This window comes from Squalius cephalus, assembly GCF_949319135.1.
Source record: "Squalius cephalus genome assembly, chromosome: 2".
NCBI classification, from domain to species: Eukaryota; Metazoa; Chordata; class Actinopteri; order Cypriniformes; family Leuciscidae; genus Squalius; species Squalius cephalus.
Window position 1 is genome coordinate 36,954,164 of NC_137123.1, and position 17,257 is coordinate 36,971,420.

Consider the following 17,257-nt stretch of genomic DNA (forward strand, 5'->3'; position numbering starts at 1 on the left):
CCTTACCCCAATTTCCCAATAGTGGATGATACAGGACGGCGATGATAGAATGTTTTTATGCTCTTAGTCCTGTTGAGGCCTGATGGCCCAGAGGCCTCTTGACTTTGTTTGCAGCAAAAAGTCCAATCAATAGTGATGTAATCCACAAATTGACAAAGGAAAAGCTGCCCAAGTAAAGTTTGATTCAAAAAGTAGTTCACTTTCAAAAGAGTCTGTAATTTAAAGTAAGGGTCCCTACCTATACTACAAAGGCAAACATAATTCCTGGTCTTAATGAAGTGCTATTGTCTCCAAACTGATACCACTGCATTTTATGGACAAGCACATAATAACCAATGAATAATGAACTTCAGTGTGACACCTCCTTTCACACCCACAACACTTCACTGAAGACCTGGGGCCTGTTTCAGAAGTGAGGTTAAGTGAAAACTCTGAGTATGTTAACCCGGAAACTCTGGGTTTTCTGTTTCAGAATGGGAGGTATGTCAAACCTGAGAAAGCAGAGTAAGTCAAGCCCGTTTCTGAAAGAGAGGTAACTTATACTCAGAGTTAGTTACCATGGTAATTTACTCTGTGAACCTAACCTGGTCGGGAGCAGGTTTTCTTCGGTAAACCCAAAGTTTCTTTCGGCCTCCTCCCCATTTTTAAAGAGGAAGCGGTGTTTAAACACCTCATTCACTCTTTCAGTAAATTTATTCATTGCTGTTTTTACTGCTGTTTTTTTTTTTTCAATTTTTTAAATAAGATGAAGTCTATATAACTCCTTAACTGGCAACTGAAATACAGTAGTAGATTAGAGCTGCATAATGTAGTTCTAAACAAATTCTACAGAATTAAACTGTGGTATTTACTGAAAATCACTGAACTGTGTTCATCTGTGCAACAGAAGTTGATGGACCCTCCTCCTGCTGTTCTTCCACACTCTGGGGGTGGGGAGAGAGATAAGAATGTCCATTTATACTTAGATTTAAACTTAGATTCTACAGGCTACTCCACATAAAAATGTGAAAAAATCTGAATGTGTAGATTGTTTGATGGGTAGACACATAATATTAACATTACCTCTGTAGGCCTCTCTGTGCCAGCAGAAACTCTTTATCCCCATCGTCCTGTGAAGATGAGCATTTGGTTGAGTACACTTTATAACACTATTTGTCATAATTTCTAGTGTATAGAGTAGGCGTAGGCTACTTACAACTTACTACTTACAGGTTTTGTTGGGACAGGATGCTCCAAAAGACAGATATTACCATCAGAATCTGTTGGGACCAACAAAAAACCCAACCCAAAGTAAAATAAATGGAAATATCAAAAATAGCCGATATAAAAAGTAACACATATGTAAACCTCTTACATTTTATGAAGGCCCTTGGATCTTTGGGAGTGACTGGCTCTGAAGTCCCTCCAGGAATTCCCTCAGCCAAAAATGCTGCTGCACTGCTAGACACTGGATGCTATTTAGTTATTTAATGTGTCAAATGTTTGGCAACCTACACCCATGATATGCTCAAGCCTTACCTGATTGAATTATGTTTTTATATTTAATTTTCAGCTGCTGCCATGTTCTTTTTATACCTGCAGGATTGCACCTACATGAAAATTAAAATTAGGTTTAATAATTAGATTAATGTAATGATAATCTTTAGAAAGTATTGGTCTACTTATTACTAATTCCCATATCAACCTCAACCACTTGAACAATACAAGGAGAGACAAGAAACTGCACTTTTAATGCTTTCAAATAAACAATATACAGTTGCATGAATTATTCTTGAATTGACCAAAGTGTGTATAGGGAGGTTACATTAAAAATATACCTCTTAAAAATGTATGTTAAATATACAGAATTGTTCTATAGTCTAATGCAATTACATCAGATTTTACTTTAAATTATAGGCGAATTAAGAGTAATCCCTTTAATTAAATTATTTAGATTACTTGGTAATTAACTACACCCATCACTGTATAACAGTAATTAAAATGTAATCTTACGCATTGACTCAAGCAACTATTTTCTCCCTTGCTAACTCTCTGTCCTTCGCTGCTGGAGCCGATATTTAAAAAAAAAATAGAATAATACGTGTTTATACTCTCCATGTGCTTGTAGAAGCTCATCCAGTTCTGCTGGTGAGAAATAGGCAGACCGCTTTTTGTCTGGCGCTGTTGCCATGGTGACTCATAATCTCTGCGCTCCATTGATAATGGCTTTTTATAGTTGTGGTGCACGCGCTTAACTCAGAGTTGATTGAACTAACTCATTTCAGCTGTTCTGTAACCGAAAACTCAAGAGTTTCCCATCTCAGGGTAAGTCAACTCAGAGTTCAAGTTTTAACTCAGAGTTGGTTGAACCTCCTTTCTGAAACAGGCCCCTGCAGAACTGATTAATGTTGAATAAGCTTTTAATAATCCCAAACATATAAACAGTAAACTTTTGACTGGGACAATTAATAAAAATGCACTTTTATTGAGAAACGTTTTAATTGTACACAAAAAAAAAAAAAAAAAAAAAAAGTAAAGAAACACAAAAGGACAAAAAAAAAAAAGGGCTTCAAGCACGTGACAAGATGACATCTGATGTTTCAAACAAATGCTGGTCATTGATTGCAATAAAACACCAAACAATAAAACAAAGGCATCAAAATCTCAAAAGGCTCAAAATCTTCCAGAACGTTCCCGATCTCTTGATCTCCTCCTCTCCCGTTCACGACCTCCACGGCTACGATCCCTTGAACGAGAACGTTTTTCACGAGACCCTGACTGAGAACTAGGTCTAATGGAAAGAAATTAATTTACGTTACAACAAAATTGCCAACTCCAATTAAAGGGACAAGTCTTGCCTTTGAAAAAGAAGGTTTTTAGTACCTTTTCCTACGACGTCCATAAAGATCTCTCCTGAGTTCTCGAGAAATGGGTTTCAAGTGCATGAAATTACAGAAACCACCTCTAGTGCACTCCCTGTGGTGAGACGAGATACAGCACAAAACATTGCTATTACAGCATAAAACCAAGTTTATTTATTTCATGAAATTCAGTATGTCAACACTAGTTTTACACTAGCATTAGTGTTACATCACTAAGTTATCCACTTAGGCACAAAGCAAGAGAATGAAAACAGGACCACGACAATCATGAGGTAGACAACTTGGACAATATATATGACTAAATTGTCCCAACCCCCCATTCTTTGATATTTTTAATGCAGCTCTCTTGCACTCCACTATGCATTGCTTCGCTTGTTGTTAGGAAGACAACATTTTTAAAATTGACATTTTTAGGCTGGTCCGCCTCAGCAGTCTAACAGCACTCATCAGTCTCAAAATGATTGAGATGGCCAATCATAAAGGCAGAGATTGTTAAGCCAAACATAAATTAAAGGCAATGCTTCAGTTGTGCAATGCTTCAAGTGAAAGAGTGCGAGCTAAAATGTAAGCAGCTAAACACTTCCACTTTCCCTTAAATGCTTTATTTATGAATTATTCAATTAATAAAGAACCCCCCTCCCCCCTAAAAAGATTAAATCAGTCATTAATATGTGCCTTAAAATGTGACATATTATATTAAAATGTTTTGTTAGACACTGACCCCATTTCATATTGTCTGCAGCAGGCTTCTCTGAAGTCTGTAACTGGGGAAAGTTCTGAATGTATCGGCTGGCCATTAAACCAGCGATTATTCAAATCCAATACAGCCTTTTCAGCATCCTCTTCACGCCGAAACTGTTAAGACAGTAAAACAAAAGAAAAGGTTAAACCTCTCCTAGTCTAATTTGAATGCAGGCTGTTACAGTTTCATTGTTTGAAATACTGAAATTAAATATTCTATAAAGTGGTCTTTTAATCAAGCAAATGTGTACCTTCACATAAACATTTCCAACCAAATGATCACCAAGGTTATCACACACATTCATCTCCTCGACCTCTCCATACTTCTCCTCCATTTCTGTAAAGACTTCCTGTTGAAATCATAAACAACCAGCATTACAAAATGTAGGAGTAACTACTTCAAAGGATAGTTCATCCAAAAAAGAAATTCCGCCATCATTTACTCTCTCACATGATGTTTAAACCTAAATGAATTACTTTCTTCTTTGTAACACAAAAGAAGATATTTTGGAAAAAATAGCTAACATTCTTCAAATTGTCTACTTTTTTATTCCACAGAATAAATAAAGTTATTTTCTTCAGTTTTGGAAGGACATGAATGAGAGTAAATGTGATTACAATTTATTTTTGGGTGAACTCTCACTTTCATTTAACAACTGATTCTTATTAATAATTAGTATCATAATATAAGTATTATAATACAATATAAGTATTGTGATGCATTATAAGCACAACACAAAAATGTTGATATCACAAAATAAAAATTATGTAAAAAAAAACTGAGAAAGAGCTACTGTAAAATGTGCCACTCAGACCTCCACAACTAAAAACCTTGGGTTGCCACGATTTCTCCATCACCCAACCAGCATGGCTTTTAATGGCTTCATCTAAGTGTAAATATTAGTCTTGTCCTTGTTGGGATATCACATTAAGTAGTTGTTAGTAGGGCACATTAATAGTAAATGTGTAGTTTACTTGTGTGGGATTTTGCCCCTTGGAACATCAAGTAATTTTTAAATCAGGTCCACCGGTCTAATGAAGCCAAAAAAGCTCATCCATGATGAAAACTCACCTCAAAAAACTCGTCATAATGCTCCTGCATTTCCACATCACTAACAGCACCTAGCAACAATTTTTTTAATACAATTAGAACACTGCAAATTGTATCAGAGGGCAAGATATTTTGATATATAGCCACCATTGCATGCAAATAAGTAATACAATTCTAGATTAACTGGCCCACCATAAAACTGGATAGTATTAAAAAACAAAACAAAACAAAAAAACATTATATGATCTGTTGATCATCAGACTTGATATTGAACTATAACATATTTATTATTTTTATTCTATGTCAGGCACAGTAAGCCTTAGTATTTATTCAATAATAATAATAATGATAATAATAATAATAATAATAATAATACAGGTCAAAGCCATGTCTGTTCCCTTGATAAACAACTTTACATCTCATAAGTCTCACTGTTATACATTACTCAAACAATTCCCAAGCAAATGTTTTTAAGTGTGATGCATACTTGTGGATATAAAGTGTCTGCAAAATCTAAATCCTGGAATAAATAAACCTTCATTATACAGGTACCTCTAAACATATGGACATGGTACAACAACTAAAGGATTTTAGAAGTATTTGTGAAAAGTGTATTTTCCAAAAATAGTTTCTGAAAAGGGATTAAATAATTGAACACTGTTATGGATGCGTTTGAAATGGTAAAGAAGTGGTAAAGAAATGTTCAATGCCGCAGACTCCTGCAAGCGAGTGGGGGGACAACTTACAGTGTAAACCATCAGCAGATTGGGCAGAGTTTTGAGGGTTACGGTATATGTTCATGAGGACAATAGTCTGAAATACAAAATGTGCATTTTTGAAAAATAAACTCTGAGACTGTTTAGCATCCAGGTCTATAGACTACGGAGCCCCTAAAGCAGGGTTCACCAATCTCGGTCCTGGAGGGCCGCTGTCCTGCAGAGTTTAGCTCCAACCAGCTCCAACACACCTGTTTGAAAGTTTCTAGTATGCCTAGTGAGACCTTGATTAGCTGGTTCAGGTGTGTTTAATTGGGGTTGGAGCTAAACTCTGCAGGACAGCGGCCCTCCAGGACCGAGATTGGTGAACCCTGCCCTAAAGGGACGTGGTGGTGGAAAAATTTTTAGGATGGGAGAATTATTATTTTTTTAAATCTTTTGCGTTCCCTCTCAAAACTTTTGCGTTCCCCCGAGAAACTTTGCGTTCCCACACAAAACTTTTGCGTTCCCTCGCAAAGATATTTGCGTTCCCACGCAAAACCTGTTTTGAGCTCGGACAGACACTTCCTGTTTAATGTCCCGCTGGCAGTGTTTCAGAGCTCCGTACGTTAATGGAGCATTTCATAAGTGTTTGAACTTGGACTCAAATATAAAGATGCGGTCAGTGCTTAACTCAAGGAGTTCAGTGAAGCTGGCAATATTCACATAGGCTATTCGAACGTCCCTATTCTTGAGCTAAACATGGTTAAAGCACAAACGACACCTATTTACAATCACAGTAACCTAGACAACGAGCAACAACCCAATTATCATCAAAACAAGCTTTTATAATATAGGCTAAATGGATCTCTATGAGCATGCGGCAGAGACAAGTTCAAAGGGACCGTCTGCAAAGTGCAATATAACCCAAAAACGACTACAGCATCAACTCAGTCAAAAATAGTCATTGACTTCAATGTTACAAACTGTAGTACCACCCAATTCAGTTTACATATCAATGGTGACCCACTGGTCATACTACACTGCTTTTGCACATTTTATATTATGAAAAATATTCAATAACTTCACTGTAACACACCAAATTTAGCTCACAACATCACTGTTCTAATGTTGGTTATAGGCCTACAACACTTAGTTTGGGAAGTAATTGCGCATAAAAAAAGTAAGTAGGCCTATTCTTTACACAAACTATATTGGTACTGTATGCAGCTTTTGCATTATATTTGCTTACTGAATTTGATGGCATCACTGTATAACAGTGTGAAGTTATTTATAATACATTTTCTAAAAAGGGTTAAGTTATTGATTTTATTTCATAATAAATAATTATAAAAATTATGCATTTTTTTAAATCAAACTATGTAGTATAACCAGCAGGAGAGCAGTGATGTGTGAACTGAGTTTGGTGACAGTACAGTGTGATCACAGTGTATGGAGAGAGAATTGTGTCTTTATTACATGCGAGAAAATAAATGATCTGAGAGAAAAAAAAAAGTTTGAGAGAAAAAGTTATCACACTGATAGCAAAAAAGCATTTCATGAGAGAAAAAAAAATATTTGAGAGAAAGTTTTCATACCAATAGCAAAAAATAATAATATTTGAGACTAAAAAAAAGTTGAGAGAAAGTATCTTCTCATAGAACATACAAAATATAAATTTGATTTTTTTTTAATTATTTCTGAGAAAAAAAAACTCTCTCAAAATACTTTGAAAAAAACTCTCAAATATATATATTTTGCTATCAGTGTGAAAACATTTTCTCTAAAAAAAAAAAAAGTGTTTCTCTCAAAACACTTTTCTTTGCTCTCGATGCAATTTCTTGCTCTCCTGTCAGGATTTTGATTTCACTGTGAAAATTGTGTCATGGGCGGGGCCACGTTCCTATTGGCCAGTCGGGTGAGCATCGTCTTGTCTTGGGAGTCGAACTGAATCATTATACCATTGTTCGGTTCACCGGCATAGATGTCGCCTCTGCCTTAGTTGAGCACGGACACTCCAATGTTTGGGTAAGATGATTCACGGTGATCATATGCCTGGTTCAGATTACAAGATTTTTGTGTCTGTTACGATAGTCACGGTGTCAGATTACACGATTTTGACTCCTAAAAATCTTGTCATGTCGTGGATGGACAAGAAATATGTCAGACTACACGTTGCTTTCCGACCAGTCACCGCGAGCCGTCTCACGCACACATTCACTCACACATACATGCACTCACTCACTCACATAGGCCTACACACACACACATGTCTGGTTTACAAACTTTGTGAGGACATTCCATAGGCGTAATGGTTTTTATACTGCACAAGCTGTATATTCTATCCCCTTACCCTGTCCCTATCCCTAAACCTACCCATCACAGGAAACATTCTGCATTTTTACATTTTTTAAAAAACACTGCTTAGTATGTTTTTTAAGCCATTTGAAAAATGAGGACCCCCAAAATGTCCTCATTTTTCCGAGTGTCCTCATATGCAGGTGTGTTATGTCCTCAGTTGTCATGAAAACAAGAGCACTCACTGTACTCACTGTGCTCGCTCACTCACTTGCACGCACACACACACAAACACACTGTAGTTCGCTCACTCACTCGCGCACACACAATCGCTCACTCGCACACACACAATGAAATGTAATCATATTGACCTTAAAACAAAATAGTTTATTCTGAGTCTGAGTAAGACTGTACAGGAGGTTGTATACGATGAACTAGGGCTGGGCCTGGGCGATATATCGGATGACATTGTTATGCGCATCTCGTCAGTAAAGCCGGTTCCTTGATTAGTAGTAAATCGCCATCGCAGCTGCTTTCAGATGAAGCGGCATTTAACATAGAGCTGTAGTTCACTGACAAGCTGAGCAATATCGCATTAATTATCGCAGGCAATACGTCCGTGATCATCTAAGATCACCGTGAATCATCTTACCCAAACATTGGAGTGTCCGTGCTCAACTAAGGCAGAGGCGACATCTATGCCGGTGAACCGAACAATGGTATAATGATTCAGTTCGACTCCCAAGACAAGACGATGCTCACCCGACTGGCCAATAGGAACGTGGCCCCGCCCATGACACAATTTTCACAGTGAAAGCAAAATCCTGACACGAGAGCAAGAAATTGCATCGAGAGCAAAGAAAAGCGTTTTGAGAGAAACACTTTTTTTTTTTAGAGAAAATGTTTTCACACTGATAGCAAAATATATATATTTGACAGTTTTTTTCAAAGTATTTTGAGAGAGATTTTTTTTTCTCAGAAATAATTTTAAAAAATTCAAATTTATATTTTTTTATGTTCTATGAGAAAATACTTTCTCTCAAAACTTTTTTTAGTCTCAAATATTATTATTTTTTGCTATCAGTGTGATAACTTTTTCTCTCAAACTTTTTTTTTCTCTCAGATCATTTATTTTCTCGCATGTAATAAAGACACAATTCTCTCTCCATAACAGTGAAGCTATTGAATATGTTCAATAATATAAAATGTGCAGAAGGGTTGTGGGATTTGCACTTTACAGATGGCCCCTTATTTGGACTTGTCTCTCATTCGTCTGGTTAGAGACAAATTAATATTATAAAGCTCGTCTTGATGAGAATTGTGTTGTAGTTCGTTGTCTAAGTTACTGTGATTGTAAATAGGTGTCCTTTGTGCTTTAACAACGTTTAGCTCAAGAATAGGGAAGTTCGAATAGCCTATGTGAATATTGCCAGCTTCACTGAACTCCTTGAGTTAAGCACTGACCGCATCTTTATATTTGAGTCCAAGTTCAAACACTATGAAACATTAACGTACGGAGCTCTGAAACACTGCCAGCGGGACATTAAACAGGAAGTGTCTGTCCGAGCTCAAAACTCGAGGGAACGCAAAACTTTGCGTGGGAACGCAAATATCTTTGCGAGGGAACGCAAAAGTTTTGCGTGGGAACGCAAAGTTTCTCGGGGGAACGCAAAAGATTAAAAAAAAAAAAAAATCTCCCAACCTAAAATTTTTTCCAACACCACGTCCCTTTAGGGCTCCGTAATAGACCACATGGGATATCAACATTATAAATTAGGCAATTAATGAAAACAAGTGAATTGGGAAGAGTGGGGTCAGCAGGACAGGTCAGAGATCCATCCAAAATGACAAGAGAACCTGTACGTAAAGGTCTCAGGCTTTTGTTGAAGCAGAAGACTATCTTCTGTAAACAATAATGTAAATATGTACAGCTTATTTAAAACATTTTAAACAAGGGCTCTAAATAAACTCATGCAGATCATTAAATGTCCAAAACAATGAGTTATGTCCAAAATAAAAACATGACATCTGCTTTTTTCAAAGTACTGAGTCCTTTACTGGAGGGAAATAAAGATGAGTGGCACTGAGTAGTCTTACATACTTACCTTGACATTAAATAAATAAAAAATAGCTCTGCTAGGTAGGAATCAAAACAAACCCAGCAACACTTATACCCATTTTCCATCAATATGTTGCTGGTTTTCATGAAATCTGGGAGCCTGTCACAAACTGGCCAAAAAAATCAAATGTGCCATAACAGGTCTTATGTGGCTAGGCATTCAGCATTCTGTCCATAACTCCTACTCTTTTTCGATAGTTGCAAGCTCACTAATTTCTCTTGTATCTCTGTAGAACAACATATTGCAAGTAGAGCCGTGTTAATTTTGACAGCAAATTTGTATTTATTTGTAGTTTAAGTCTTCCGACTAAAATACCATTTAGTTTTAGTCATCTGAATTGTTTGTTTTAGACAACTAAATAAAATAAGATTTTAGTCGACTAAATCTACAGTAAATCTACTCTAATCTAACAGGTTTAGTTCAATTATAATGCATCAATTAATAATTTCTCTAATATTTCCAGAAACATTATTAACCTGGTAATATGAATGATATTAAGGATTGAACATGCAATACAGACACAGATTTAACTGCTGTGACATATAACATGTCTTTATTTATCTTAAATTAAATAAAACCACTTCTCATTAAGAAACAAGAACGTGGTCTTCTTTTCAATTAATGATATAGGCCTATGCAGATTTTTCTTAATACTTATTAAAGATTTCAAAGTTATACAGTCAAGAACATTGAGATTTTCTCTTTCTTTTGTCATTTAATTTTCATTAATGACAGACAACAGGTTATTAGGCTGCTGTCACTTTAAGGCTGAATACACTTAAGACATAACCGACTGTGTTTACATAACTACTTGCAAAACTGACATTGACAATTTTGTGTGTATTTGTTTGTTCAAGAGCAGAAAGACGCGAAAGAGAGCTTGTGCGCTGACGTCTGAAAGGCGGCTCTCTGTGTGCGCATAGAAAACCGGACTGAGCTCTCTGGTGCACTTTTTGAGAGCAATATTAAGAGCTCCAACACATTTTCAGTGACAAAATTTAACAGAGTAAAACGTATTTTGAATGATTTGTACCTGAATTCAAACCTCTTTAGTTGTGATATAGTGTCTCCGTCAACATTAATACATTTACACTGTTGTTTTTACAATCTGAATATAATAATAATAATAATAATAATAATAATAATAATTATTATTATTATTATTATTATTATACAAATAATACAGGGTTTTTCCTGCATAGAGAATTACAAGGCGGCCGCCTCCGTCAAATTTCATGCCGCCTCCGGCTCTCGACAAAACTCGGACAGACAGTCACATGCTCAGATACACTTTTTCCACCGTGATGGTTCTGTTGCGGGTTCCCGGCCTGTGTCCATTCTCAAACCGTATAGATTAACCAATAGTGCTGCGCGGATCATCATAATCCGCAGGTCGGGCGAGCCAAGAAATAAAAACATAACATTCCAATTAATCGAGGGTGGATGACAGATAAATCATTATAATGTGTTGAGTTCAATAAAGACACGGAACTCTCATCACGGTTAAACGCAATGAACGTGCGTTACTCTTTTACTTTTGTTTTCAACAACGTAATTCTCTTCAGGGAAACCCAATCAGGGAAAACTTAACAGGGATCGACATTAACGCCTGTCCGGGACACGTTTTTTTTTTGTTTTTTTTTTAAGGGACAAGTGAGAGAGAATTGTACTTGCCCAACCGGACAAATGCCCTGATTAAAATGCCAATATCAAAAAATAAAATAAAAAAATAACAAGGGAGTGATTTCCAACAGTGATGTAATGAAACATTGACAATTTAAGTTTGACGGGAGTAAAGCCTCTGTTTAGGTTATTAAGGAAATGTAATTTTGCCAAAAGAAGAACTTTTATTTTAAATAAATGTTAATTTTAAAGCAGCCTACTTCAGTGTGATATGTTACCATATCATCATGCTTAACACTGAGAATTTGAATAATTGTAATGTGATGATCAGATACAGATATCTAAATCAAAGAATATCATATTTTGGGCGGTTGGCGGGTGGATTATTTTTAACAGCGGATTCGGGTGACTCAAAGTGCACCAGATTAATGAATTTATCTTTAAAATGTACACAATTTTCTTCCGGGGGGCATGCCCCCAGACCCCCCTAGAGGTACCAAGCTCCACCCACAAAAATACTGTGGGGAAACAGTAAGCTATATGATGGTCTACGAAAAATAATAATTTAATTATCTTACTATTAAAATAGATGATCAGGATTTTACCACCTCCGCCTCGTTTTGAGCCAGGAAAAACCCTGTAATAGTTTGGATTAGACAGATTAGACTATGGCAGGGCTGCCACAGTCTAGGTAATGGGAAATACTGTATCCTATATGCTTGCCCATGATAAGTGCTATACTTCTTCTGAACTATAAAAGGATATTTGTGAAATAATACGTTTGTTGGATTGTTTAGGAAATTGTTGTACATTCACATTTAGGATCACTGTTCGCGCATCTTTACTACTGAGACCCCTGGTTCCAGATAAGAAAGCTTTAAAGGGCACCTATTATGACTCTTTTCACAAGATGTAAAATAAGTCTCTGATGTCCCCAGAGTATGTATGTGAAGTTTTAGCTCAAAATACCCAACAGATCATTTTTTACAGCATGTTTAAATTGTAATTTTTTGGGGCTCAGAAAAACACGCTGTTTTAGTGTGTGCCCTTTAAATGCAAATTAACTGCTGCTGCACGGCACAGGGGGCGGAGCCTCACGAGCTCGCGCTCAGAGTCAGGACAATCTCATCTGATAATATCAGAACAGAAACTCTCAGTTGCGGTGTTCAATTCGACTCGGAGTCGGACAATAATGCCCACAGAGCCAGAGAATATATGCTGTATGGACAAAGAACAGGTATAGTTTAGTTTAATTATGGTTATAACTTATTTGTCATCTGCTTTTATCCACTAATACAAGCCTGCTGTAGCAAAAACCCATCCGAATGATGACCAAAATATACTGACGAGTTCAGTGAAGTTTATTGTACATCACACAAAAGATGAGCGTTAGTTTTACTCCAGAGAATCTCTGTAAGAGCTGAATAAACATAGTATAAGAAGTGCGCATTAAAGTCTTATCCATAAACTCTCTCTCTCTCTCTCTCCCTTTCATTATCAACAACATATACAGCGAAGTACACAAAACACTCGTTACAACTAACAGTAAACAAATATACACACCTTTTCAGTGGGTGCTAAATAAACTGGTAAACCTTATATCCGTAAAATGACTCGAAGAGCTGTCATAAAGAGCGCGCTCGCACTTTCATTTCTTCCGTGTCCAGTCAAGTTAGGCCTGTTGCTCCGGAGAGTGTAAGCTGGATCACAAACAGTACAGATCCATCCTTGAGTAACAACGGGAGTAAATGAAGACTGCTATGTTCATTCTTACATCCATCAACAACACACCTTAATCGCTTAGGAGACATTCTTGTCTACAGCTGCTCAAGCGTCGAACAATGGCGGACTCTGTGTCCAGCTCACTCAGAGCGGGTCTAGGCTCAAACTGAAGTGTCACTCAACAGTCGTGGGAGGGGCCTGCTCAATTCTACGTCACATTGTGCCGAATCTGAGAACAGCTCATTCTGAGACAGTGCTTATGATTTATTGAGATTGTAAAAAAAACACTGGGTGGATTTTTATCATTCTAGGGTGGTTTTGCTCACACACTGCCAACACACATTTATGTTCAAACACCATGTAAAAGTGAATTTTGCATAATAGGTGCCCTTTAAAGGATGGTGCAATAACAGTTTTTCCAAACCAGAACTGCTTTTTCTTTGGAGGGAAAACGTGCAAAACGGTTCAAGAATGGGAATCATGTCAGGCCAGTAATCATGTCGGTGGAAAAGGTGCATCAAAAATTAAGGGACTTTTTACAAAACAGCAAATCTAAAACACATTTACTGTTTGATAGAAACAGCACTGAGGTTTTCGATAAGGTTTTACTTATGTGTGTAATGTACTAATGTGCAGTAGTGGTCCAGAGTATCAGTGCTGAGGCTGCCTCTGCTAGAGTTTTACCTCAATTATCTGTGATTAAAATGGGGATTTCTTGCTTACCCCATAAGCTAGCATTATCTCGTGGAAAAGCGGGACTTACAGCGAGAGGCGTCGGCTGTCTGTGCACTGTTTTGGGGGTTACGGTAGATGTTTTGAATCAAGATGGTCTGCAAAGGGAGAAATTAAAATATGTATATAAATATTTTCCAATTGGCTATTTAAAAGAGAGCTGCAAATGCAAACGGCTGAGGCAGTTGTCTGTAAGGGCCAATATTCAAGATGTTTTTGAAGAAATCTGAGAGCTTTCTATCCATCCATAAACAGCTACCCAACTGACCCTTTGAAGCTTTAAAAAGTTCATAAAGAAGGTAAAACTAGGGCTGGGTAGGGCTGGCCGATATATCGCATGACATTGTTAGGCGCATCTCGTCAGTAAAGCCGGTTCCTTGATTAGTAGTAAATCGCCATCACCTGCTTTCAGATGGAGCGGCATTTACTACAAAGAGCCGTAGTTAACTGACAAGCTGAGCCATATTGCATTAATTATCGCAGGCGATACGTCCGCGATATTTAATTATTTGAGTGTTTTCCATGGTTGTGTTCCATATGTTGACATTTCTGCCTTTATAACTGAGGGGATCATAATCAGAGGAAGGTTAAGTTTAAAATAAAAAAATGTTTAAATGTAGTATATTTGTCTCCTGGTCCTTATTTTAAATAAGTCATAAAAAAAAGAAGATCAATAATTATCGATATGACCGATATGAAACACTTATATCATGATACAGTTTTCAGCCATATCGCGCAGCCCTAGGTAAAAGTAATCCATATGAATCGAGCAGTTTAGTCCAAGATTTTCTGAAGATACATGATCGCTTTATATGATGAACAGATTGAATTTAAGCTTTTAATCACATATAAACATTCATCAACTCACACATCAGTTGTGGTAAACGGAGCCTCAAGCATGTTCGCTTGACATACTAGAACCAATGAGGTTCATTCTTGTGTTAAACAGCACATTTGAGCTTTCTCAAGAGGTTTGTTCTTGCGCATCAAGAAGGTTTGGTTGTGCTTCTGTTTATGTTTGCTGATCAATGTTTATATGTGAATAAAAGCCTAAATTAAATCTGTTCATCATATAATGTGATCGAGTCTCTTCAGTAAATTTGAACTTAACCGTCCGCTAATGATCTCTTTATGATCTTTTTAAAGCGTCAAAAGTTGCGTAGCTGTCAATGGATGGACAGAAAGCTCTCAGATTTGATCAAAAAGATCTTCATTTGTGTTCCGAAGATGAACGAAAGTCTTGAGGGTTTGGAACGTCATGAGGGTGAGTAATTAATGACAAAATTTTAATTTTTCTGTGAAATATCCCTTTAAACTAACAAAAACCAAAATCACATACTAATGCCTTTTCGTTACACATATTTTTTCCCTACCTTTCCCTATAACAATTTTTTTTAATAATATTTAAAAACATTTCTTTTTAATGCTAATATTCAGCTGCTTAAATCTACTTAGCACATGGTGAATATTTTGCTAAAATTAAAGTGGTTGAGGCACTCAAGCTGGTGGCCCCATGGTAATCGCCTAGTTCGCCTGTGCTTAGAAATGGCCCTGAGAAAGTAATTTGAATGCATATTTATTGTAATGTAAATGTAACACATAAGCTCAATTATAAATGTATCACACACTAACATTCTACATCGGAAACAAATAAAGTGTTGTTTCACTTAAACATAACTTCACTCATTTTACAGAGGTAGAAATAAAACATGAGTGTAAAGTTTGAGGTGTAAACATACCTGACTGAAAGTTGGTTTATTGTGCAATCTAGAGCACCGATCTCCATGACGACAAGCTCCAATTTTGAAATAAAATGAACAATTGACCCTAGAAATACGAAAAAGGACACTGACTGTTTTAAGACATTAAAACGATATGACACGTAGGCCTAAATGTATCAACATTGACATAAATGTGACACATGATCAGACACTGTCAGATTGCACCATTTTAAAACGGTAACAACGATAGAAAGACAAAGCCACAATACTGCATTTGAAACCCTACATAAATCAATTATTCCATTCAACTCATGTTGTCTGTACATGATATGCATTTAAATAACACTTTATGAAATTGGCGCCAGTGCGATTCCACTGCGGAAGCTTTATATCTGACACACACACAAAAAAAAACATTGTTCTGTGTTCAGACCGGACGCAAGCACTCAGCAGACAGTTCATATAGGTGTATTAGATTATAAATCAATTAATACTGCACGGCTGAAACAAAATAAATCAATAGAGCTTACTTGTCTTTTTCTGTACCAAAAATGGACGCAAGATACTCCGCCATCTTGAACGGCTACGAATCTGCTATCTACGTCATTATGACCTAACTTCCGGCTTCTTCTTCTTCTTCTTTATTGTTTATTGGCGGTTGGCAAACCAGCTTTTGGTGCATTTCCGCCACCTACTGGGATGGAGTGTGAATACCTAGGATGATGGAATGGAAAACTACTAACAAAAAAAAAAAAAACAAAAAAAAAAAACAACGTATTTGTTTCAACTTATATTCTGTATATCAACCGTGTATCTCTCAAATATTTAAATAAAATAGGGTACACTTTTGGTTGTATCTGTGCACTCTGAAATAAATCTTTAATTGCTAGCTTAACTTTCAGTTCCTTTAGATCTTCAACTTCCGGCTTCGCGAGCGCGCGCACAAGTCTACCTGTAGATGTCACAAGAGACAGACATTGCTCATTATGTTCAACATTCAGAAACCTTCAATCTGCTCTGTCGTCAATTTATTAGCCTAACCCTTTCACGCATAGTGGTCACTACAGTGGACAGCTATTAAAAAAGCATTTTCTTGAATTTGCACGGGTTTTTATGGCAAAGTTGCACATCAATCTCTTCATTGGACCCTGGTGCATCATCCTATAAATTGCAACCAAGTGGCAAGCCTTTGTGTTTCGATTTTTTCCCCCTCCAAACCAAGATGGCCAAGGGTCAGTCAGACATGCCAAGTTGCTCCAGAATATCCACCCATTCCTTCTATCCTAGGAGACTCTTGTAGGTAAAAAAAATATTGCAGCATAAAGCAATATCTAATGAGTCATATCACAGTAAAATTTTCCAAGTTTTGATTTTAGATTGAGAGAAAACTCTGATTAATCAAATGTCCACTGTAGTGGACGTCATGCATGCAATGGCTATATTTCAGCTACAATTCATAATTATAATGTGAATATTGTTTTTGAAATTTAAAACTTAAAAACTTAATATGCATTGACTTTTTCTACTGTAAATAAATGTATTTGTATTATTAGAATGTAATTTTCATTGACATCGAAAAAAGTCATGTGATTACATAATGTATGACACTTGTAATGCATTACTTTACTTGTTAGATCAAAAAGTAATCTGATTTTATAATGCATGTTATTGTAATGCGTTTTTTTACTAATAA

General features: G+C 36.5%; 1 protein-coding gene across 4 annotated transcripts in view; it reads right to left on the reverse strand.

Annotated features, from left to right (window-relative positions):
* Positions 1-16,186, reverse strand: part of LOC307147501 (splicing factor U2AF 35 kDa subunit-like) — a 225,512-nt gene extending 209,326 nt beyond the window's left edge. Inside the window, exons 1-10 of one of the 4 annotated variants that reach the window (XM_079852251.1) lie at positions 16,095-16,186; positions 15,583-15,670; positions 5,400-5,466; positions 4,675-4,724; positions 3,854-3,952; positions 3,583-3,716; positions 2,863-2,955; positions 1,210-2,770; positions 1,063-1,109; positions 738-923 (exon numbers count right to left, since the gene is read on the reverse strand). In XM_079852251.1, coding sequence (XP_079708377.1) covers positions 2,653-2,770; positions 2,863-2,955; positions 3,583-3,716; positions 3,854-3,952; positions 4,675-4,724; positions 5,400-5,466; positions 15,583-15,670; positions 16,095-16,138 — 693 coding nt within the window. In that variant the 5' untranslated portion in view covers positions 16,139-16,186 and the 3' untranslated portion in view covers positions 738-923; positions 1,063-1,109; positions 1,210-2,652. Of the gene's footprint in view, positions 1-394; positions 2,771-2,862; positions 2,956-3,582; positions 3,717-3,853; positions 3,953-4,674; positions 4,725-5,399; positions 5,467-13,874; positions 13,942-15,582; positions 15,671-16,094 lie in introns of those variants that run through there. The other 3 variants (XM_079852253.1, XM_079852250.1, XM_079852252.1) reach the window with 3 other exon arrangements.
* Positions 16,187-17,257: the final 1,071 nt, after the last annotated feature.